Raw genomic sequence first — 24,749 nt, forward strand, 5'->3', positions numbered from 1 at the left:
GACTTCTGTGCTAAAGTATTGCATAGTACAAAGCTGTGTCTATTTTGCATAGCAACAAAGAAGAAAAAACGAAGTTGTAGTGACAGTTATTTGATTAGGAAAAGCCTAACCAGAACAAGCAGGACTTTCAGGAAAAAGCTCTGATTTAAGATCAACACTTGTACAAATAATTCAGATTGGTTAATGTAAGCACTGATGACCAGCTCCAAAACTGGGGGGAGAAGGTGGGTAATCAGATTAATTAAGGAATCTCCTTGATTTTCATATGTTCTGGTTTGGCTGTTCATCTTCTAGACAGTATTTTTAGAATAGGCTGTCATTGTTTGACTGAGGACCTGAGCCAAATAAATGATCACTAGCATTAATAACATGTTTTATTAGTAATTTAGTTAGTAATTTCTGTTGTAGTGTCACTTGTATGATATGGCTAAGGAAGAAGAAAATATACTCAGACAACCAGTTACTTGTGCAGAGCATCATATAAGAGAAGTCAGGAGACCAGACAAGTTGATTAGAAAATAGAAGTAATTTTTCTCCCAAACCTACATATGTTTTATTTTGCTCACAGCCAGGGTTACAGGACTCTGATTGCTGTTGAACTCCAACCTAAGTTGCTAATGACTGCGGTTTATCTTTATATACTAGGGCCAGCCTAGGTCTGTATTTAATTAATGTCAAATAATTAGTAGGAGACAGGAACAAGGAGTCAAGAGACAAAATCATGCAGGGATGAGACAGATTAATAAGGATTCACCTATTTTTGATCAGGGCTTAGCAGGAAGTGAATTTAGGATTCATTTTCTCTGCTTTCTTACATACATTTGACAGAAGGAAGGGGAAACGAGAGGGAGCTGAGGCGTCGGAGCTGGAGAACGTGCTGAATTTTGGATATGTTTGGTTTCTCAGTCATTTTGTGGAAAGCTCTCAGGGGCTTTTTCATGGGGTAAGAACCTCTTCAGTTTCTCAGTGTCAGTCACAGCAGACATTGCCTGGATATCTCACAGTATTGCATGGCTGGAGCTCCTCTGGGGACACGGGAGTCACAGAAGAGCACCAGAATTACTGTGCTCTGACAGGACCATTGTCCTGCTGCCCATGGTGTCTCCTAGTGCTCCAGAAGGACATCCCATTGCCAGGCACTGATGCCACATTCCTGAGGATGAGCAGGTGCTGTTGGGTCCCTGTGAGGTGTCACTGATGGTAACTGAGGGGTGACACCAGACTCTCCTTGCCACAGCACTGCTGACTCTTCTTGCTGCTCTTAACCCCTGAAGGATTGCATTAAAACTTTCCATTCCACTTTCATAAGGAGGAATGGAAAATTTCAATGAAGGTTTCAAAATTTAGTCTCAAATTACAAGCATTGTTTTTCAAACAGAGGGAAAAATACAAGGCTGAGACTCCAGCACGCAGCTTTTCCGGTGTGAAGTGAAGCTGTGGTTTATGAGCCCCTTGCTGCCCCCCTTTCCTTTGCAAAGCTGCAGCAATTACAGGGGTTTGCAGAATGTCAAGTGTAAGAGTCACCCACCAGGTACTCACACTATTTTTCCACAGTAGCCGTGTGTTTCCAATTCGGTGGCCAACACTGCCCACTCTTCTGGGTACTCCTGGTGTGCACGTCACACACCTCAAAATCCAGAATGCAAACCACAAACACTCCTGTGCTCTCATCTCTCCTTGGTGCATCCCTTTATCTGACCACAGGCTTGAATATCTCCATAATCTCCAGGCTTGTTGGTACCTCAGCTGAAAGTTTGAGAGGAGACCTGGAAATGTTGGGAGTTTTCCTTGTGGGAAACTTCTTCTCTTGATGCTGTAGGGCTCGTTTGTGCTGGCAGTCAGTAAATCAGCAATTTGTGATGGTATCTTTTGGGGACTGGTGACAATATACTCTGCCAGTGCCCCAGCTGTGATTATCAGTGGACAGGCTGATTTTCTGCCTCCCTAATCTAAATGCCACAGATCCAGACTAGAATTTAAAAAACAAACAAACAAACAAAAAAAACCCCTAATATTTTTCTAACTCTATATAGACTTAAGAGAAGGTAAATTTTCTTCTTGGCTCCAACATATATTTATTTTTGTCTGAACTGTTCAAGTAGGTGAACTGGTCTCCTTATCTATTTCCAATTCTCACAATCAGATTTCTATTGGGTTCAAGGCACTGTTTGATTGTTGTCCAATAAGTTCAGCTCCCTTCCAGGGTCCCATAGCCTTGGTACAATCCCCACGGCTGACATCTTCTGTCACCACCCATCCAGAGTCTTGCCATGCCTGGTCTCCTTTTCTACACACTGACCTTCTTCCCTTCTTTTTTTGGGCAGGAAATCCTGGTGGAGATTCCTCAGGGAGTTTCTGGGTCCGTCTGTGTGGTGCAGGAGGAATTCCCCAGAGCAGGACATTGCTGTGCATCTTCGCTGTTGAAATCTTTGAGAGGGAACTAATTTCCACAGCAGGTCACAGCTAATGGAATGGACGAAGGGTTCCCATTTCTGTTCTTCACCTCTCCTGCTGGCAGAGCTGGCAGGATGGAAACCCATGGCTTACTGGAGACAACTTGCTTCATCCATTTTGTGGTCCTATTAATAGTGTTTGCTGGCTTATACAGCTTATTTCTTCTCAATTTTGCATTGATTTGAAAAAAAAACCCAGCCCCCTCTGTTGAATTACACCTGTAAGATGCAAACCTAAGCCACAATACCCTGATCAAAAAGGACAGGGAGGGAGGGATGGTGGCATCAAAAAGCAGCAGTTGGTTTAATGGTCTCCTGCCATCAACAAAACAAACTAGATTTTGTGTTAATTTCACTTTTAACAGTCTGATCCCCACCAGTACTGCAAAGAAAAGTGTGTGATTACTGTCCCCATGTCTGTTCTCCTGCAGGCACCACTCCCACCCTATTTGTGAGCGTTGGACTCAGAGGTCAAATGGCTAATCACGTCTAAAACAAATCCTGCAAAGTTTGTTTTCATGTACATTAATTTCTTTGCATTTGGGTGTTGTAAATACAGAACTGCAGAAGGATTTTATAGAGACTGGGCAATACAGGGGAAGATGAAATTTGGGGTAGGTGATTGTGAAGTGTTGTGTGAAAGGAAATCCAGTCCTGACTTGCCTATAAAGTTTGGGTTAAAACCAGTACTACCATGGGAACATTAACTCTTTGCCCAGCAGGAAAAGCAAATTGGATGTCAGCAGGTAGCAAGGAAGGGAGATATAAAACAGAGAACACAGCTTTGCCATTGTATGGTCCAGTCCATAGCCAAGGCATGGTCCAATGCACTGCATAAATCCTGAATGCTGTGTGTTGGTCTCACCCCTCATGTCACAGAGGGGACTCAAATAAGAAGCAGTAGAGCAAGAAAAGGTTCAGAGTAGGACAAAATATAGGATCAGAGGTCTGGGATGGATTTTATGTGGCTAGGACTCTTTACCCTGAAAACATGTTTTAAATGGATTTACACGAAAGGTTTCCAGGGTAAGGAGTATCTGGAAAGGAGTGGAGAGGGATTGATTATTCCCTGCCTTTTCCAGTAGAGAAAGTAAGGGGCAGCAGGTGAAACTGATGGTGGGTGAAGCTGAAAGCAAAAGAAATCCTCCACTCCAGGATGTCCCTGACAAAGGACACTGTGGATGCAGAGCCTGGATAAATGCTTGGAAGAGAGGTTCATTGTGAGTTACTCAATAGACAGCAACCGGCTCAGGAAATCTGTTTAGTTAAAAATAGACTGAATATTAAGGGAAAGCATCATATATGATTTTCTTGTCATTATTACTTAGCCATCTGCTCACAGCCAGTGCTGGAGACAGGATGGTTGTCTGGATGAACCTTTGCTTTGAACCAAACCAATCATTTTTATATTCTTAAATGTGAGATCTCATTACAATGTGTCATTTTAAGGAAGCCATTTGTTACAAAACTCCACATCCATTTCCTCTGAAACACTATTAATTTTCCAATTATCTCATTCTTTAATGCTGGACACTTTAATCTTCCTTAGATGTTCACCCTGCACAAGGACACTTATCCCAACAACAGATCCTGTGGTTTTTCACAGGAGAACATTTATCCCTCCTGGAGAAGGGATAATGGGCAGGAAAGACGTTTGACCCTGGGCAAACTTCAGTTTGTGTTCCAGATTTTGGAAAGCACGGAGTGACCCAAGTTTGGGGACCAGGAGGATTTGCACAGAGTCAGCTTCCTTCCCCTGGCATCTCCTTGGGGATGTCACCCTGGGCTCTGCACAGTGGGATGTGACCCATGTTTTTAATTGTATCAAATTTATCCTGGCTGTGGCAATGATAGATGTCAGATTAAAATGAAAGGACCTGAGGAAAGGCATCTATTTTAGTAATGGCTGTTCCACCACTGCTCTGACTCATTTCCTCCTGCACCCAGATGACTTGAGACATGTATTTTAATAACAGGAATGTCATTTGCAGCTCATTGCTCTGGGCAGGAATATACAATCCCAGCCTTCAGGAATATTTTGTGTCAATTTTTTTTTTTTTTTTTAAGTGACTGATAGGAAATATCCTAACTTGAGCTTTGTATTCAGTGTTGATGTTAAGGCATAATGTTTTAAAGCCCTGTAGCTGGGCATCAGTGCAGCCCAGCACCTCTCCCTAAGACATCAGTCAGTGAGTTTACCTTGTGCTTGTTCTGGATGATTGCACTTGGGCTTTGTTGAAGAATGGCAGCAGTTCTTCCTGTGACCCTGCCTGTAAGTCAGGACCCCCAGAGCTCAGCATCTCATCCCTGGTGTGCCTGAAAAGGGGTCAGGTATTGATAGGAAAAGGGGAAATGGCCTCAGGTTCAGCCAGGGGAGGTTCAGTTGGATATTAGGAAAAATTTCTTCACTGAAGGAGTGGCTAAGAAGCAGAACAGGCTGCTCAAGGCAGTGGTGGAGTCACCATCAATGACAGCGTTCAAAAAACAAGCAGACGTTGCATTTTGGCATTGAGGTATTGGGTCAAAGGTTGGACTTGATGAACTTGGAGGTAATTTCCAACCGAAATGATTCTCTGATTCTGTGCTATGGTGGCACTCGGCTCTGGTGCTGCCACGTGGAAGAGCAGCGTGCACCCAGCTCCTCCGGGGATGCTGAGCCTGTTCCCAGAGGCAGCTGCCCAGCAGGATGCTTTTGTGCTGCATTTCATGCTGCCTGCACAGCCCACAGCCCCTCCGAGCTGGGAGGGCACAGCAGGATGTGTGGTGGGTGAGATCACACGTACAGCTCGGGTCAGAGATGTCTCTTAAGCCACAGCCCTCCTCCCTGCTGAGCCCTGCGGGGAGGGAGGGTGGTTGCACACCACATTTTGGTGCCTCACCTCCTGGCTGGATGTTTTAACCACCAGCAGAGAAGAGGAGCAGAAAACCCAGCGTGGCTTGCAGCTGGGGCAGGGTAAGGCTGGCTCCTCCAAGCTCTCAGCATGGAGCAAGGGGTGGGATGGGGCAAGGGCTGGCCCTGCAGGGTGCCTGTGGTGGCTGGCACCAGCCTGTGGGCTCAGCACAGAATCACAGAGTTGTTCAGGTTGGAGAAGAGCTGTAAGATCATCGAGTCCAACCCTACACTCGGCACTGCCAGGGCCACCACTAAAGCGTGTCTCCAGGTGGCACATCTGCATGTCTTTAAAACCCCTCCAGGGGTGGGAACTGCACCACTGCCCTGGATGGCCTGTGCCAGGGCCTGACAGCCCTTTCAGTGAAGAAATTTTTCCTAATATCTAATCTAAAACTCCCCTGGTACAACTCCGGGCCATTTCCTCTTGTCCTGACTTTTCTTTGGTGGCATCCATTGCTCCCAATGCTCTGCAAAGGGAATTCCAGAATTGTTTGGTGCTTCCCAGCAAAGCTCAAGCCCTTGAAAACATCAGTATTGCAAAACTTCTTAAAATTTCTCCAGGATTAAGTTTTTTGCTGCCTGATGCAGAGGCTCAATCCAGAGCAAGACAAAACTTAGCCCTGACTCATTGTTGGGGCCAAAAAAAGCCAAGGAGACAAACTCAGAGGTGCCTGTGTCAGTCTGGCTGCCTGAGAGCTCCCACCAATCCAAGGAGCTTTTGGGAGAGGATGGAGAGGGCTTTGCCATCTAAACAAGTTTTCTTTGCTGATTGGCTTCCACCTGAGTGATTCCTCCTAGGGGGTTTGGGGGTTTTATATTAAATGAAATAAATAATTTTGCTGTGTGATATCCCTGTCGTACCTGGCAGAGAAAAGATTCTGAGCTGATATCATCAGTGGGATTTTTTGGGAGTGTTTCATATCTGGTTTTCATTTATTAACTAGATCAGAAAGCATAAATTAGTAATAATTATACTCTCTCTCTTAAAACTGTGATGCAGGCCCCTTTCATGCACATGTGGATCTTAAAGGCTAAATGAAAAGTTGAACTTTACTAGAAAAACACAAATTCCTAAGGGAGGAATGTTAAGGCTCCTGTCATCTTGCAAACATTTAAAGCATGGGTGAGTTTTGGTTCATGTGAAAGATCCACTGGTGTATGAACCCAAATTAACCTCTCTCATAGCAAGGCAGTAGAGGAGCAAATTACATACCTTACAGAATTTATTTTTGACTTGCTCCAATATGTGTTACACTTAAATGAATGCTGGAATAACAGATATTTGTTTTTAATCCCACAGAAGCTGCAGATCTCACCCTGGGTGCACTCATTGTATACTGACATACACAAGTACTTGCTATTTCAGCAAATAATATATATCTTAATATCCAGAAATTATATTAAGCAATAATTAGAATAATATATTTTAAAAAACAATTTTATTGTTTATATAAACCAGAAATTTAACACATTGCTATTTTTGGCTTATTGAAGTCCAGGGAAATAGGGGCAAAAAGTACTTTTGCTATGTGGATGCAGTTTTTTTTTTATTCCTAGAAGGTTTTTTTGGGATTTCCTTGCTGTTTCTGGGACATATCTGATTTTATACAGTGACAGAAAAAGACATTTAGAAAATCCCATTTAACAGATCTGACCTGAATGCTTAGAAGTCCTGCTGAGAATCCATTTTTCCTCCCAGGACAACATATTTAATAAACAGCTGCAGTGCACAGAGCTGTTCTGGGCAAGGATAAATCCGAAGGAATTTAAACAGCACCCATGGATAATGTATCTCCTTTCTTTTTGCACACATTTCAAGTTGATTAATTTAACAGAGATATTATCCAGCCTTTCTCCGTTATTGTGCCTCACTCAGCAGTTTATGACTGAAAAATTATTTTTTTTATATGTTAAGAGCTTTAAACTCAGACACAACTTTACTCTCATGTCAATAATTTGCTTTCAGTTAAATGTTTTCAACTGCACCTGATTTGATTTACTTTTTTGTATCGTAAAAGCACAGACCACCCACATAAAAATGACTGAGCAGCTTAAAACAATAAAGAAAAATCGAGCATTTCCAAAATTAGATTAACCACTGAGATATTCTGTAAAGACCGGCCATTTTTTAAAAATGCATTTACGGAACTTTAACAAAACCATGAAGAATATTTACTGCAATGCCTGAAGTATCTGTGTTTCTGCTTTGTATCTGTCCTTTGAATATTTTAATGATTTCAACATCTGCACTGTTTATTGAGAGAACAACTGGATTATATTTTTATAATATAGAATACATATTCTATATTTTCTTTGTATATCACCTATATATTATATATATTATATATATGTTCTATAACATGTTCTATATAGAATAGATATACTATAAAATAGAAAAGAAATAATAGTAATAATAAACCAGACTATTACAACATGCAATTTTTGATCTCTTTACAGTTTCTTGCCCAATGATTTGTGGGGCTGAGCACAACATAGGTGAAGTTTTGTTCTTGAGCCCATACATCTGCAAAACCCTCCTCGTCCTTTTGTCCAAATTTTGTGGTGCCTCTTTTTTGTAATTTAAGAGGAAATAGTGTATTTACACTTGAAGCAGGGAATTTAGGCTATATGCATAAAATCCCATTATTTTTCCTTCTAGGTATGGCTGTTCCTTGCTGCAGGGAGGATGATGACAGTGGGAGAGAGGAGAAGGCTAATCCATCATTGGAAGGAATCAAGGAATAAATTAGGGTCCCTCATGTGCCAGGACATGGTGGCAGAAGTGACACTAATGGACAGTGCTGTCACCTGGATCTCTCTCTCTCTCTCTATGGATCCAGGGATCATGCTGTTAGCAGAGATGCACAGAAATACTTTCCCATTAATATTCAAGTTGGAAACACCATTCCACGACAGAACACGGCATCCCCGACCCCTGGCTGGCACCATCACCGTGCTCTCAGCAAAGAAGTTGCAGATATCAGGGAATGGGGATAATTTTTTTAGCATCTTTTCATTAGTGTTTCTGTTTTGTGCTTATTTATGCTCTGGGAAAAAAGTCTACGAAATGGGAATCTATTTTTATCCATCAGCTCTCACAATTGTGAAACCTGCTGCTAAAATCTCTCCCAGTTTTACTGTATAAAACACTATTGATGATTACAGAAATTACTATTATTTTTTCATAATTTCTACTGGTAAACTGCCCAAACCTGTGTTTCAACAGGCCAGACATCCTTTGGATGTCACTGTCCTCTCCTGTTTTCACTGCACACAGGTGATGTAGAGTCTGGGTGGGTTTTGGTTTTGCTTTTCTTTTTTTTTCACATACAAAGGGAAAGTGAAGACTAATTGGGGAGTTCAGACACTGAGCAAATTCTTTGCTGTGGGGGAGCAGAGAGCTGAGGGGGAAATCCCTATCCTTTGTGCTCATGTTATTGGGGCTGGGCTAAGTGGCTGAAGTCTATCAAGATGAGATGGTGCTGTCCTGGGGAGGGGTTTCAGTGAAGGTCAGACACTGTGAGGATGTCCTGAGTGTGGAGAAGAGACCAGAGGAGTGGTCTGGGCAGGGTTTTCCCTGAGGCTGCTCACATTCCTGTGGGAGAGGAGGGCTGGGCTGTGCAGCCTGAATTTCTGCCCAGCCCCAGCCCTGGCTGCTCGGCCATGGGAGGGCATTTCCTGTGCTGCCTGGGAGTGGGGAGAGCTGAGCCAGGCATGGACATTAAGGTCAAGACATCTCAAGTGTGAGAAAGGGAGCTGGGATTTCAAAAGCAGCTGCAGGCAGAGGGAAAGCCCATGTTTTTTTAAGGAATAAACCTTTGCCCATGGGAAGTATCAAAAGTGTTTTCTCACAGCTGTTGTGAAAAATGTACATATCATAAAAACCATCTTCTTCTGGGGCAAAGTTCTGCTCACTACTTGCAGGGTAGGAAGATGATGGTTTTAGTTAATGTGAGCTCTCACAGAGGATAAATGGTGATGTATGGAGATCAGAGATGCTCAGTCTCCTTCCTGCTCTGCCTGTGGTGGGATGGGGTCTCCTGCTGGTGTCCCCACAGGCTGGGTGGCCTGAGAGCTTGGGTGAGTGTCACAGTCTGGGAAAGCTGGCTCAGCATGATCCACTGCATCATTTAGGGGAGGCACCAACAGCTGGGCTCGAGACCAAGCTCTACAGAAAAATCAGTACTAAAGTGGAAAGCAGCAGCACCCTGTGGCTGGGAGGGAGGGGGAGGCCAGAGTGATGCTGCTCTGCCACTGTGATGCCCTGCACCCACAAGTTCATCCCAAGACTGTGTTAGCCCCAACCCTGGGGACTCTGGGCCACCTTCCCCTCGTCCTCACTGTAGCTGACACAGTGCTGGTGCCTGTGTGTGAGCAGATGTGGGGTTGGGCGTGCATCTGAGAGCGAGTGCTCGCTGCCTGTGCTCAGCAGGATGCCAGATTTCCACCCCCAGCTCTGCCTTGGCACCCTGGGCAGCAGCTGAGCCTTGTTAACACCCCTTGGGAGACCTTCCCTGCTTCTGGCATCACTCAAAGCTCAGCACACATGGGCATTGCTTGGGGCTCAGCATGCAGGGATGTCACACAGGGGTCAGGACACAGGGGTCACTTGGGGCTCAGCACACCCAGGCATCACTCACTGGCCATGCTGTGCTGCTGGGCTCAGAGCCAGCCCCTGAGGGCCTCTGTTTGCTCTCAGAGGTGGTGTTGACCTTCAGGCTGTGCCAAGTGTTTGGCCCTGTGTGCACGGCTTTGTCTGGTTTTCCTCTCCCCCTCCTGGGTGTTTGCAGTCTCCCATGGGAGAAGGCACCCTCCCAGATCTGCTCACCCCTGGAGCTTTTGCTGTGCCTTAACTCTTTCTTGGTTGGAGGCCATGGTTCCTTGCTTGCCACACAACCATGTCCTTCACTGAGCAGTACCAAAAGACACCAAACTGGGGAGCAAAATAACTGAGTGATACATTCACTTTCGGTATTGAATAAACCTGCACAGGGTCTTTACAAGTTTCATCTTCCCCATCCCTTCTGGTTGCTCTCAGTGTTTGTTTTTATCAAATCAAATTTTTATCAACCAGTATTAACAGGGGCAAAAAAAGCACCTTTTTGCTGTCCTACAGATGAACAGAGGAGACCCAAGGAGCTCAGTTTCCCAGCCCATCTGAATCCCTTTGGTGCACCAGCCCCTTCCCCCTGTGCAGAGCCAGCTGTGGCATTTGCCCTGCTCACTTTCCTTTGAGAAGTGCTCAGGATGCTGCAGAATCCAGCTTGTTCCTTTTGCCAGCTGTTGTGCCAAGTAAAATGTTGAAGTCATGGTCTGTTGCAGGAAAGAAAAGTCTGTTTTGTGGTAGAAGCCCATGGCTGTCCGCTGCCTGGGACAGCCTCATGCTCAGCCTTGCGCAGGGGAGGCTCCGTGGCTCCTCCCTGTCCGAGGCAGGGGGGCAGTGGGATTTACTGGGATTTACTGGGATTTACTGGGATTTACTGCCTGTGGATGCGAAGCCATAGCCTCCGCCGCAGACCTGGGAAGAGACAGTGTCCATCAGTGGCAGGAGCCCCTCCCGGCTCCCCCCCTGTCCTGGGCTGTCCCAGGGCCCGGCACCCCTCAGGTGCTGGCGGGATACTCACGGTGGAGGCGGAGGGCAGCGGGCACCAGGCCCAGCAGGAGGAGCAGGACACCCGCGGCCAGGGGGATCCAGACCAGGGGACTGCAGGGACCTGGGAGAGGAGAGGAGAGGACTCAGCAGCTGGCACCACCCTGCCCCAGCAGCTTTGGGGAACGGAGTGTGGGGTGGGGAAGGGAGAGAGGCAAGGCAGCGCCTCAGAGGAGCGGTGGAAGATGTGACCGTCAGCCTGGGGTATCCTCTGAAGGATGCACTACAGAATCACAGAATCACAGAATCACAGAATGGGTAAAGTTGGAAGAGACCACAGTGGGTCATTTGGTCCAACCTCCCTGCTCAAGCAGGCTCACCCCAGAGCATGTGGCACAGGACCGTGTCCAGATGGCTTTTGCATATTTTTGATAAGGGAGACTCCATGGCCTCTCTGGGCAGCCTGTTCTGGTGCCCATTCCCCCTCACAGTAAAAAAGGCATGGCAGGGAGCTTAGCTCTGAGGTCACGATAACCTAAACTGAAATACATCCTGGCCCCCAAACCTGTGGGTATTCCAGGGAATCCCTCCTCCAGGCAGAAGTCAGCTCTGCCCAGAGCAGTGGGTTTATCTGGACCCAGACAGCCACTCCTGCAGGGTGACATTGTGGTGGCCCCCACCCCAGGACAAGCTCCAGATGAGCCCTGAGGACCCCAAGAGCTCAGCAAACCCCTTTATCCAGGCAGCCTGAGCTGGGGCTGTGCCATACCTGTCCTGCTGGCAGCTTTGCTTTTGGTTATCCGTGGCACGGGCTTTTTGGACACCGGTGTCTGTGTGGTCTTTGGAGGCAGAGGCAAAGCGTCAGCTGGGGGATAAGGAGGAAGAGGATGGTCAGTGGGGCACTGAAGCTGGGGGATAAGGAGGAAGATGATGGTCAGTGAAGCACTGAGTGCAGCAGAGATCTCCAAAGCCAGGCAAGAGGGGCTGCAAATTTTGGCGCTTGGAACAAGTCCCATCCAGTGACCCTGGCAAAGGGCTGTGTCACTCACAGGGGTGAGCTTAACCTGAGCCTCTTGGGGATCACAGAAATTACCAAGAGCTTTTAAAAGTGTTGATAAAAAATGTACCAGGTAAAGGAGGGGAGAAGGCTAATGCAGGGAAAACCCCCAAACTTGCTTGAGTGACATTTGCTGCCAAGCATCGTCTCACCAGCATTGCACAAAGTCATGGAGCAGGAGATTTCAGCAGCACTGCAATGTTTTAAGGGATTTCTGGATCTTTTCCTTGTTCACATTGCTCTAATCTTTGCTCAACATTTGATTTATTTTTTTTTCCTGATAAAATGAAGGCAGGATTTGTTATGGTGTATCTGAATTACAATGGAACACATTCATTTCTGAATAAAGTGGGCCAGGAAAATATGCCAGTAATGTCATTAAATAGCTGCATGTCTGATTGCTCAAACCATACTTATTAAAAATTTAGGTGATTGAAAACTATTTTTTTTTCAGTTTCCAGGATGTAAATTCCTACAGAAACAACCGTTCTTTTACATGAAAAGATGAGGCATCAGGGATTTGGGATTTATCTGGACAACTTCCCCCTTACATTATAATAGACTTAGGGAAAAGAAACTTAAAGACAATTTGTTTTATCATGAGAACTAAAAGGAAAAAAGGAAAATATCCAGCAAAGCCAGAGTCCTCCCAGAGCACCTGCTGCTGTTTACTTTTTAATTGATGTCCTTGATCAAGCCATTTCAAGCCTGTTTTTCATGCTCTGCACAGAGATATGTGCCCAGCTGTTAAAAAACAATTCTCCTTTATCTTAAACCAGCATTTCTCTGAGCCTGCAGGAATCCAAAATGGGATTTCTCATCCCATTCAAGGTACGGAGTATATTTGCAAAAAAAACCCCAGAAAAACTGGGACACTGGCTCTGCTTTAGAGTCAGAAGCTGTAGCGGCATTTTGGTTAAATAAGTTATTTGTATCTTAGTTAAATAAGTTATTTGTCTCCCTAAAAGTCCACAAAAATAGAGGCTGAATCCCACTTCAAATACTTTAGTTTTTCTGCATCAACTATTGCTCTGTGGTCAAAAGGAAAATGGGCTGAAAAGAGCTTCTGTATGACCCAGATGTCTGTAAAGCCTCTCTCCTTCCATGACACCTGCAGAAAAATGTCATTTTTGTTTGGATCTCCCCAGGGATAGTGGGTTGTGAGCTTTGAGGAATAAATCCCATTTCAGTATTTTTTGTGAAGGGTGGTCTTGAAAGCTGCCATCAGATCCACCCCAGAGATGTGAGGGGTGATACTCTCTGGCCTCGCTGCTCTTGTCACTTGGAGTGAGCGTAAGGAAGAATTATGGCATGGAAGGACCTGTGAGCTGAGCAGGGCACAGATCCAGCCTCTCATCCAAAGTACAGCAGGGAGTGAGAAAAACGCAGGGCATGGCAATATCAGGTCTTCCCCTGGAAATCTTAAAGCACTAGGACCAATGCTGTGCTCAAGGCGTGCCCACAGCAGAGCGACTGCTGATGGCAAAAGGACTATCACATGAAGCTGACCTAAATTTCAGCTATTTTCTGCATTTTCAGCTTTATCCAGTCTCTTCAGAAAAATCCCCAAAGCCCCAACCTTACAACTCAAAACTGGGAAGAATCTACCAAAACTAAGCACCTCTTTCCCAGGGGGCCTCATCACAGCCTACTGGTGGCACATTTTGGAACCCCGAGGGTGCTGCTTACCCACTCTGAGCTGTGTCCCACTGCCCAGGAGGAGCTGGGAGGACTGGGAGATGGAGCAGTAGTAGGTGCCACTGTCTGAGGGATGCAGGTGGCTGATGTGCAGGCTGTAGGAGCTGTGGGCCCTCGCCTCATGGACACTGAATTTGTCCTGGCTCACGTTTGTGCCGTACGTGGCTTTGCCCAGCATGTTGGAAAATACCAAGAACTCGAAATGTTGCCTCTCCTGGCTCCAGCGGTACCAGTACACCCCGGTATGCTCCTTCTTCACCTCACAGAGCATTTCGGTTTTACTGTTAGTTTGGGTTAGAAGGTGCTCTGGAGTTTGGGTTAAAAGTGTATAAAAACCTAAGGAAAAAGAGAAATATACAGTTATTATTTTAATTCATTATTTTTCTTTCATACAAAGTATAGGTTTTCTTTGTGGGCTTAATAAAATCACGTAGACACACAGTCCAGGGGGGTCACAGAAGGGAGAAACAGGAGCATTTTTATCAGGAGACTCCCATATTTCCTCAGAGGCCTTTTTGGGTTCTCCAGCTATTTTTTTGGCCAAGCCAAATTACACAGGCAGACTTTTCTCTAGGACACTCATCTAGGGAGGAGGCTCACTGGCAGGGAGAGGGATGGAGGGATGGTTTTGAGGGTGTCCTCGGGGCTATATGTGCAGGGAAGAGCATCCCTGCCTGCTCCTGTGGATGCCCCTCTCCTGCCCTCCTTACCTTTCTCATTTTTCAGACATTTCACCCCTTTTACAACAAATTTTTTGTGCCTCTTAACTGGGTTGCCAGGTTATTCTTCTAACAGATGCAACTCTGATAAACATTGCAGGGGCAGAAAAAGAGACCAAAAAAATGTGCAAAATATCTCAAAATGAGCCAGTTTGATATTAGTTTTCAGACAGTGATATTTTTCAAAGGAATTTTGAGACATGGGGAAGGAGAGGGAGTGAGTAAGGGGCAGTGGTGGAGTTCAAAGCTTTGGTTTGGCATCACCAAAGCCCTGTTTGGGCTTTGCAGCTTTTGTGGAAATTATCTGAGTCTTGTTTGGCCCAGGGAGATGTGAGGGGTGTCTGTGTGAGTGAGGATGTGTCCTTGTGGAAAGGATAACAGGTAACTTGTGATCCTTGCTGTTCAGCAAACAGTCCTGCAAAGCTGCAGATACTCTGAGACCGAGTGAAAAACAGCCCTCTGAAGATAAGGACACTCCTGCTTCCCCCGTCTCTTTCCCAAGCATGTTTTAAAGCTGTGCAAACAGCTCAATAATGTGTGTTTCTTGTCATTTTTTCACCTTAAAATGTTCCTTTTTTCTTCAAAATCCTGAAGTTGTGTACAGCAGTTTTTTCAGGCTCATGCAGCCCTGCTAACCCAGTGCTGTGGGGATGACCCAAAAACGCCTAAAGCCATTAATGTGGCACAAGGTCCTGATGTTCCTAAAAATAGGAAGAACAATATTGCTCTGGTAACTGACAGGGGTCCAGAGCCTTCCTCTGTCCCCACACCAATGGCCCTATCACTGCCAGTGCTGCAGAACACTAACACTGCAATGCCAGAATTCAAGTGTTGCACGGCATCTGGAGCATTTCGCCATATCCTCTGGCTCTGTGACAACATTAATGTCTCATTATTAAAAGACATAATTTTAAGGTTTTAGAGCGTAATTCTCTCAAATTTTGCCCTGGCAAACACCTGTGTGTTTTTTAGGGGATGAAATGTGTGTGGCCATGGCACAGGGGGGCTTCAGGGTCTCCTTGAGTACCCTGAAGTCTGGCTCTGCTGGGCATGGGAAACATAACTCTTCATGAAAACTTATCCTTGTCCTGTTGGAGACACTATCTAAGTTATATAAATCAGAAAAGATGAGAAGAGATTCTGGAAGATCTCAGCTCAGTGCCAGTGGTCAAGCCAGGAGTAAGCTGGGATGGAGACAGAGCAGAAAACTCATCTTCAGTCATATCTTCAACCCCAAAACCTCCCTGTTCCCTTTCCTGGTGTGTATTCAAGGGGACCATGGGGAATCATGGTGCTTGGCCAGACCAGCCTGCAGCACCTTAAAAATGTTCCCTTTTTCTTTTGCATGGGCAAAGCAAACTCTCATTTATTGAGGTTTTCCCAGTGGGATTCCCACCTCACAGATCTATAGGGTATCAGAACCTGTAAGGCAGAATGGTTTTATAACACACCAGTTCCAGCTGTGGCCCTTAGGAAATACTCAGTCTTTGGATGATTTGGAAAATTTGATGGGATGTTTATCATCTTCATGTTACACAGGCAGTGGAGAGAGGAGCTATTTTAACTTCTCCATTAGCAGCTTCCTACAGTCCATCTGCACTGAGGGTGCAGCAAAAACTCTGTGGTGTCTGTATCATTATGTATTGAAATATGAGTAGAATATAGAATAGAATAGAACAGAATAGAATAGACTATTTCAGTTGGAAGGGACACACAGCAAACAGCTGGTCCTGTTTCCTGACCAGTTCAGGACTGACCAAAACCTAAAGCTTGTTATGGATAGCATGATCCAAAATTATTGGAAATAGGTAATAATATCCTGTAATCTATAGTGTGATGGTATATTTAATCTTCCATCATCCAGCTGCTGGAGTGTGGTGGAAGAGAGGCTCCAGCATGATTTTAGGTGCCCTCCACCCTTAAAAGATGTGTCCCTCTTACCTGGGATCTGGAGGCAGATGTAGAGATGGAGCCATGGCCGGACCATGGTGGCGGACTCTGTGACGGAGGAGTTTTGTGCCAGCTCCCCCTTTCCTCTCGCTGTCACCCCTTGGTGGAAGGGCTGGCTTCACTTCAGGAAGTCCTTGCCCCTCTCTGTGCAGATCTCTCACCAGCAGCTGCCAAAGAGCCTCTGCCACAGCAGCACCTGGAGCCTCAACCCGGCAGCTTCTTCTGCACCAAGCCCCAAACCTGAGTGCATCAGGGCAACAGCACTATGCTCTTCTCCAGCACTTCACAGGGTACCCTTAAAGCCCCTTTGGAAATAAAACCAAGAAAACTCACTGATTTTTAATTATGATTTGTTCATATTTCACCACCTAGTTATTCCTCCTTCTTTTAATCTACTTTTACCAAAAAATTACAAATGTAGGACGATGGCCTTAAAGATAAAAGCAGGAAAGCGTGAATTTTGGCTGTTTTCCTCCCTTTTGAAATTAAAAAAAGCATTTAAAACAAGGAAAAGATGCAATTTGAACCGTGGGGTTGTTTTCTTCAGCAGAATTTATAGCAGGAGGTGTTTTTCTCTGGAAAATGCTGAACACCAGACCAACCCAACACAAAGCAGAGATGTGAGGCATCACAGAAAGCTTTGAAATCAAGAGCAGGAAACCTCAAACAAATTTGTGTCTGAAAAACCGCAAAAATGAGGAAATTCTGCTGGGGCTCCCCACCTCACAGCATGTGCTGCTTTGGTAGCTGTGACAGCACGTGGCTCATAGGCAGAAATACTTAAATGATAAAATATCAGAATGACTTTGAAATATCTGTGAGGAAGAGTTTTGAAGCACTTGGGGTTTAGGATTCAATGACAAATGCATGAATTGAAATTACAGAGATGAACAGCAGGCTTCAATATTTTCATGTTTGGGAAAAAAATAGAAATCACTTATTGTTTTTATTTATTTGCTGCCCTATTGGCTGCCGAGTGAGCTTCAGTTTTCTTTTATGTCCCCCACATGCAGTTACTTGTTGTCCTTACGATGCCCCAACATCTCCCCAGAAAAGGGAATCTCACTTGAGGGCACTGAGAAACCTCCCCCAGGGTTGGGCTGGCAGATGAATAGGAAGAACAATATTGCATCTTGTACACTGTAAGCTTTTGGTCCATTTTGTACCAGATTTTTCCATGCTGCTGTAACACATCCTCTCCCCATTTCTGTTTAAATTGATTTCCTGCTCGAAGCGGGTTGCTAACTGCAAAACCCTTGCCACAATAGGCTCATCTGCTAAACTTTAGGGTGGGCTGAATTGCTCCTTAACTCTTTCCTGGCAGGAGAAGGCAATTTTAGCATTTTCAAACTCATTTCAGTGCTTCCAAGCCCTTGTTTTCAGAGCTGAGCCCTTGATGTGGGTTGCAGCAACACTCGCCTCTGCTGTCCTCACATTCTGCTCAGCTGTCCCCTTTTGCTTCACATCACACTGAGATTGGGCCCTCCCTAGAGTGAGGTGAAACATTTCTTTTTTGTGAGGTGGGGGGCTGGCAGTGCTTGTTATGAGAACTGCCACTGTAAGTGAATTTTTCCTTCATCCCTGTGGTGAAGTCTGTGAGCTGAGCCCAAAATCCCCAGCAGCTGCAATCGCTGCGTCCCTCTTTTCCCACTGCTGCTGTCACCTCGAGCAACTTCTGCCTTCCTGGCCAGGACAAGAAATTTTCTCAGAGGTGGTTTTTGCCATCATTACAACCTTGGATACGAGGATGTTACACTGCGATGACTCCCCAGGACATTATAGCAGCTTTAGAGAAAGCAAAAGGAATATATGAAATGTAAAAGCATAGTGTACTGGAACACAGATTAAATGTAATTTTTAAAAAATTGCTGTTTACCAGTGGCCAAGCTGTTCTCAGGAATGGCTGTTGCTCCTACAAGAAAACATTTTGGAGGAGGGATACTTTTGTCTGGCAGCGTATCACCAACAAAAATCAAAGCACTGTGTGGACGTGCAGGAGACAGCTGCTGTTTATAACATCCCCACACTGTTTGGGGCTGCTATCCTGGGAAGAAAATGGGAGGAAAGAAGAGTGTAAGTTGATCTTATCTGTTCACACAAGCAAGATCTGTCGGTGACCTTGTTGAGGAACAGCAGCTCCTAATCACCAGTGTTTGGCTCACGGCAGGGCCATGTTGGGGGGGAATCGTTGAGTTTTGGTGTATTTGTAATATGAAGCTGCACAATTTCTAGGGGAATTTTGATTCTTTTTATGAAATTAAAGACAACCATCCCTGTCCCTAGCCTAGCCAACTCCCTGTGAACCGATGGGGAACAGCCCCTCTTCTTTTTTCCAGCCTGCATCCTGCCCACCTCACCACACCATTAATTTCTGCTGCTTTCACTAACTTTTCTGCAATTTTCACTCTTTCTTTTCCCTCTGTTATGAGTTTCCTACAATAAAGTGTTTGTTTTGAGGGGCTGGAGCAAAACACTGGTGTAGAACAGGGTTTAGAGCCAAGAAGCAGGACCCAGCTTGGGCTTCATCTCTGTTGAACCTCCCATGCTGCAGAGGAGGTTAATTGCAGCTGGGCTGTAAATGCCAGGCTAGAGAAAACAGCTACCATAAAAATAGAGAAAAATTCATTCTCTCTGTGCTTTTGAGGCTAAAAGGACTGATTTTGGGGGTCAGGGAAGGCTGCTCAGCCTCCAGACCAGTCCAACACAAGCCAGTACTGCAGTATGTAGAAATAAGGGCTGCCCTGGGGGTAAAGGGGTGCAGGATTAAAACTCCCTCGAGCTCCAACAGCCATGTGCGGGCATTTTTTTTTTTCTTTTAAATTTTTTTTAAGTGTTTTTATTCTAGTGGAGGGTTTAGCTTCTGAAGTATTTCATTAGAGGTAAAATCAATAATGGAAATGATGCATTTTCACTGAGATGATTGGTACCTTTTTCTGAGTGTAATAGCAGAAAAAAAAAACCCAAAACAAGTGGGTCATATTTTCTAAACTTCTCCAAGCTAAGATGTGGTTTGTATGGTGAGGCTGGGGGGTCTATCTGCTTTTGCAGGTGCAGATTTACAGCTGCCATTGAGCTGATGTAATACCACAGTGGAGGCTCCTGACATCTCATGGGGTAACCCCAAGGTCCATGCCAGTGTATGATGAGCTGGGCTGTGGCATGGAAAAATGCTGCTTTTAAAGACCAGATGCCAAAATGGATCTAAATAATGACTTGAGTGAATTTTTCTGTCATTTCATCCCTTCCTGGCAAATAGATCTGTGCTTGGGGGGCGGTTTGGTGGGACTGTGTTTGTTACAGGCGTCAGGTGTGAGCTTTGTGTGTGATCTCCTCACAAACCCCAGGTGCTAATGGGGTGTGCAGTGGGCCATGGAGGGATTTGGAAGGATGGACGATCAGAGGACAGGCTCCAGCTCTCCCTCTTCAGGACATTTGGTGCAAGCAGAAGTTTAGTGTGAATCATGACTAATCCTGGACCCCCCCAAACAGATAAGGGGCAGTGCAGGTGCTGCCGTGTGATCTCAGCTTCCCTAATCAGTGTTGAAGAGGATAAAGAAAGACAAGGAAAGTGTCCTTGGGAAGGCAGCACATGGAGGAGGAAAAGCCACCAAGGAAGTAAACACAGGTGTCACCGGCCCCAAACAACGACCTGCCATGGCTATAAAAATCACCAGGCTGAGACTTCGGGACCACCTTTACCTTAAAGGTGTCGGATCTGCTGGACCTCTGCAGAGACCATCTCCAATCTCCTGGGACTGCCGGAACATTCAGCTGAGGATTGGTGAGATCTTATTATTGGGGTCCTACTCCGTCTCTCCTTTCTTCACCCGCTCCCTCATCCCTTCCCCGCTCCCTCCCCGGGAGCCGGCGGCTCGCGGCAGCTGCCGGCTCGGCCGTGGCCTCCTGTTCCACCTTCCCCTTGCTTTCTGCCCAGGCTCGGTGTCCCCCTGGGGGCTCTTCGGAGGGGCGGGTTGCGGGGTTGCAGCCTTGCTCTGTGGAGGGGTTGAAGAGGTTGTCAGTGCTGGTGTGTTGTGGTAGTTTTGCCCTGAGACGGAGCCGTCTCAGATCCCATCCCCTTCACTATGATGAGCGACATCGTTAGCAGCTGGAAGCTGGAGCAGTTTGTGCTCCAGAAGTGTCTCCCCCCAATCTGGTCACCAGGGTCTTTCCAGGGCCCAGATGCGTACCAGCAGCTGTGCCAGCAGTGGGAGAGCTGGTCAGAGGAGAACAAAAAGCCCAAACCCACTAACAAGTGTAAGAAGCGAGCGGCTTTGCAGGGTTTGCTGATGGTAGGCAGGGAGTTGTCCAGATTGCTGAAGGAGGCTCTTGACAATGTGCAGACCTTGGAGCAGGCCAAGGAGGAGCTCAAAATCCAGGTGGACAACCTGCGGGCAGAGGTGCAGGGTTTGTGCGGGGACTCTCTGCGGAGCGCGGTGGAGATTAGCCGGCTGGAAAACAAGCTGGGCTATGAGAAACTGAAAACAGAGGAGTTGAAGAAGGAGGTTGGCAAGTGGATCGGGGAGACCCACGATGCGCAGAGCGCGGTGCGGGCGGTCCTGCAGGACGTCCAGCGGGACCGGGGCACTGGCCCTGATCACAAGGTGTGCCATGCCAAGATCCAGGAGCTGGAGGCAGAGCTGGGGGTGTCAAGGGGCATTGTGGCTGCCATTAAGGGCAAGAGGACCATGATCGGGAATGGTGAGGGGGAGGACTCCCTGGACCTGCACCCACCCCACTATGATTATGAGGATGATGTGTGGGGTGCTAATGGCCCCACCAGGCCGTCCCCCTATGCTCCTCTGCGGGAGGAGGTGTGCCAGCTGCAAGTAGGGGAGGTAGAGGCTTCCAAAGATAAAAAGGTCCCCCACGATGAGCCGGTCAGCCATGTCCCACTCCAGCCCATAGACACCAACAGGGCTGTGCTCTGGTTTACCCCTGAGCAGCTTAAGACAGTGGGGAAGATGCTGGGGCCACTGACAAAGGAGACAGCGATTAACTGGCTGTCCAAGATCCAGCGTCTGCCCAAGTGCCAGAATGGCAACTTTGTGAGTGACCTGATAGACATTGTGAGAAAGAGCATGAAACCAGATGATTTTGCGTCACTGCCGGGGGATGTGCAGATGGGCAATGTCCAGGATATTGGGGATGTCCTGCTGGCTGTGCTAAAGGTGTTCTTCCCAGAGGTCAACCCTTTAGTGCTCTTCCATCAGGAGAAGCAAAACCCTGAGGAGAGGCCCGATGCCTATGTTAACCGTAAAAAGATGCTCTACCAGATGGCCGGGCTGCCTGGCTCAAAGGACTCCCCCCTCAATTTTGACAGGCCTGAATTCAAGGAGCCACTGGTGGTGGGGCTGACACCCCCACTGCGGGTGATTGCTGGTGGGGATGCAGCCAAAAAGCCTCTTTCAGAGCTGGAGCAGATCCTGAACCAGAATTTTGAGCTGCAAAAGCAGGCATTCCCAGGGTACATGTTGGGGGGGAAGAAAGGGAAAACCATGGCCATGTCTTTCCAAAATGGAGGGATGAGAAAAATGCAAGGAGACAACCGAAAAGATCCTGATGGCAAGGGGGGGTTGGGGAAGGAGAACCAGCAAGGGATGAGGTTTCAGAAGTCTAACTCTTGGCGGGCTGAGCTGAGGAAGCGCTTGATAAAGTACGAGAAACAGGAGGACATTGATAGCTTGCCGGATGCGGAGCTCTTCCAAAAACTGGCTCTGCATGAGGCCAAAAAGCACAGCAGCTCCCACCCGATTGACCCAGGGTCTAAGGCTCAGCAATAGGGCTGCCAGGCACCTGCATCGCCCCTTTTTGTGGCACCGATTAAGACCGATTTGTGGGGGCGCCTGATAGTTGATACAACTATTGGAGGAGGGGTGCTTGGACAAGTGATGTTAATTGATACTGGTGCCTCTTATTCAATTCTGAATATGACCCCCGGCAGAGCCGGGATCTTCCAAACCTCTGAAATTATTGAACTGACAGGGCCAAACGGCCAGAAATCCTCGTTGCCGTTTACAGGGCCCATACCCTTTGAAATTGGGGCTGCCAAAGGGTCTGAAAAATTTGGGAAAATGGAAATGAAAGGAAAGCCAGGAATTTTAGCCATCCCTGCACTGACAAAGATGGGGGTGGTGGTGGACCTGGCAAACCAAGCATTGCTACACTGCCCACAGATTGATTTGCCCGTCATCCCAGCAAGCCACAGGGTGATGTCAGTGAAAGCCCCTGAGATCCTGGTCCATCCTGAGTGGGAGCCCCGGGTGAAGCGGGTCACAGAGCAGTTCCCCCAGGTCTGGGCAAAGAGCAAGCTGGACTGTGGGCAGATTGATGTTGCTGTGTCAATCAAAGGGCTGGATCCACCTCCTCAGCCTCAGCCCTGGTACCCAGCTGAGGCTGAGGACAGCTTGTGGGACACAGTCAAAACCTTGCTGGACCAGGGTGTGCTGGTGGAGCAGCAAAGCACCAGCAATGCACCAGTGTGGCCCCTGAGGAAAGCTGATGGGAAAATGTGGAAGCTGACAGTTGATTTCAGTGCCCTGAACCAAGTCACCCCAGTGCAGACCTCCGCGGTTGTCAAGTATCCCAACATCATGGCAGCCATTTCCCGGGGGTCAGAGTGGTTCTCGGTGCTCAGCCTGACCAGCCCATCATTTGCCATCCCCTTGCACCCTGAGTCCTGGCACAAGTTTGCCTTCACGATTCGGGGACGGCAATTTGCTTTCACCAGAGTCCCTCCGGGTTTCCACAATGCCCCTGCCATCTGCCATGCCCGCGTGGTGAGGATGTGGGAGCAGGTCAGGCACCGGGACAGCGTGCTGTCCTGTGCTGGTGATATCCTCATCCACACCCAGACAAAGGAGAAGAACCTGGAGGTGCTGGCAGAGGTGCTGGGGGCTGTCCAGAAGACAGGCTTCAGGATCAACCCCACAAAGGCCCAGCTGTGCTGGAAAGAGGTCTCCTTTGTGGGGGTGACCCTGGGGGAGGAAGGGCGCTCACTGGAAAAGCAAAGGGTTGAGCTAATACAGAAGATGTCAGCACCATCTGATGTCACCACCCTGCGGTCCTTCCTGTCTCTCCTGAGGCTGTGCCGTGAGTTCATTGAGGGCTATGCAGAGAAAGCAGCCCCCCTTTGCCACCTCCTGAAAAAGAACACCCTCTGGGAATGGGGGCCAGAGCAGGATGAGGCAGTGAAGACCTTAAAGGAGGGTGTGGCACGAGCCCCCATGCTGGTACATCCTCGAGGGGACAGACCCTATGTTCTGCAGCTGGCCAGCACGGGGAGTGGGCTGCAGGCCACCCTGAGCCAGCAACACAGTGCCAACCTGCTCCCTGTTGCCCACGCCTCGCGTCTCCTGACGCCAGTGGAGCAACAGTTCAGTGACTATGAGAAGGAGGTTTTAACTTTAACCTGGGCCCTGCAGCACTGGGAGTACTTGCTGGGGTCAGCCCCGGTGCTGCTGAGGACCTCCTGCACCCTGGTGAGGTACCTCTTGTTGGGAAAGGGGGATGAAGGTCCCCTGTGCTGCCCCAGGATGGCCAACTGGGCGTTGGCACTGACCAACAAGGAGGTCCCTGGGGACTCCTCACCTGGTGCCTACAGGGTGGTAATCGGTGCAGAGAGGGATGGGGAGCAGCTGGGAGTCTCCCTTACTGACCCCAAGCCATGGCGGGCTCCCCTCTTTGAGAGCAGCCTCAGCCTGGAGGAGGCCAAGGAGAGAGGCTACGTTGTGTGGTTCGTAGATGGGTCCAACTACCACGAGGATGGGGTGCCCTACACGGGCTATGCCGCTGTCAACCGGGGCACCGGGGAGGTGGTGAAGGGGAGGTGCCTGCCTCACTCCATCCAGGCTGCCGAGCTGGTGGCTGTGATGGCTGCCCTGGAAAACACACCACCAGACCAGCCGCTGGCCATATTTTCTGACTCGGGTTGGGTGGTGCGTGTGGCGCTGGAGTGGCTGCCCCTCTGGAGGGAGAGGGACATGCAGTCTGCTGATGGCAAGCCTGTCACCTATGCCAAAAAGCTGCTGTACCTTGCAAGGCTGGCAGAGCAGAGGACGTGCCCGGCACAGATCATTAAGGTCAAGGCCCACAAGAAGGGAACAGAGGAAGCCAAGTGGAATAAGGAGGCAGATGCCAAAGCCAAGCAAGGTGCCAAGGAAGGGCTGATGTGGAAGGCCAGCAAGATATCAGAGAGTGGCCCAGTGTCAGTGGCTCCCAGCAGGCACTGGGAGAGTGTGGATCTGGTGGGCTTGCAAGCACAGGACCCCAGGCTCTGGCAGTTAGCACAGGGCAGGGAGTACAAAGGGTGCAAGGTGTGGAAAGATGTCTCAGGGCTGGTCCTGGCACGGAAGGAGGGGGCAGATTTCCCAGTCTGGGTGGTGCCTGAACT

General features: G+C 47.6%; 1 protein-coding gene across 1 annotated transcript; it reads right to left on the reverse strand.

Annotated features, from left to right (window-relative positions):
- Nucleotides 1-10,823: 10,823 nt before the first annotated feature.
- On the reverse strand, nucleotides 10,824-16,461 carry CD8B (CD8 subunit beta). Its single transcript, XM_058838325.1, has 5 exons — nucleotides 16,352-16,461; nucleotides 13,683-14,027; nucleotides 11,706-11,801; nucleotides 10,971-11,060; nucleotides 10,824-10,864 (listed from the first exon to the last, which is right to left on the reverse strand). The coding sequence occupies exons 1-5, from the start codon at nucleotides 16,395-16,397 to the stop codon at nucleotides 10,824-10,826; spliced, it is 618 nt and encodes a 205-aa protein (XP_058694308.1). The 5' UTR covers nucleotides 16,398-16,461.
- Between the last annotated feature and the right edge of the window lie 8,288 nt (nucleotides 16,462-24,749).

This window comes from Poecile atricapillus, chromosome 4 (assembly GCF_030490865.1).
Source record: "Poecile atricapillus isolate bPoeAtr1 chromosome 4, bPoeAtr1.hap1, whole genome shotgun sequence".
NCBI classification, from domain to species: domain Eukaryota; kingdom Metazoa; phylum Chordata; class Aves; order Passeriformes; family Paridae; genus Poecile; species Poecile atricapillus.

Excerpts from the sequence above, each read along its gene's own strand:
- CD8B (XM_058838325.1), bottom strand. The coding sequence starts at position 16,397 with ATGGTCCGGCCATGGCTCCATCTCTACATCTGCCTCCAGATCCCAG. Across the intron at positions 11,802-13,682 it reads TGGGACACAGCTCAGAGTGG|CTGACGCTTTGCCTCTGCCT; the intron begins GTAAGCAGCACC and ends CTTATCCCCCAG. Across the intron at positions 10,865-10,970 it reads CGCTGCCCTCCGCCTCCACC|GTCTGCGGCGGAGGCTATGG; the intron begins GTGAGTATCCCG and ends GTCTCTTCCCAG.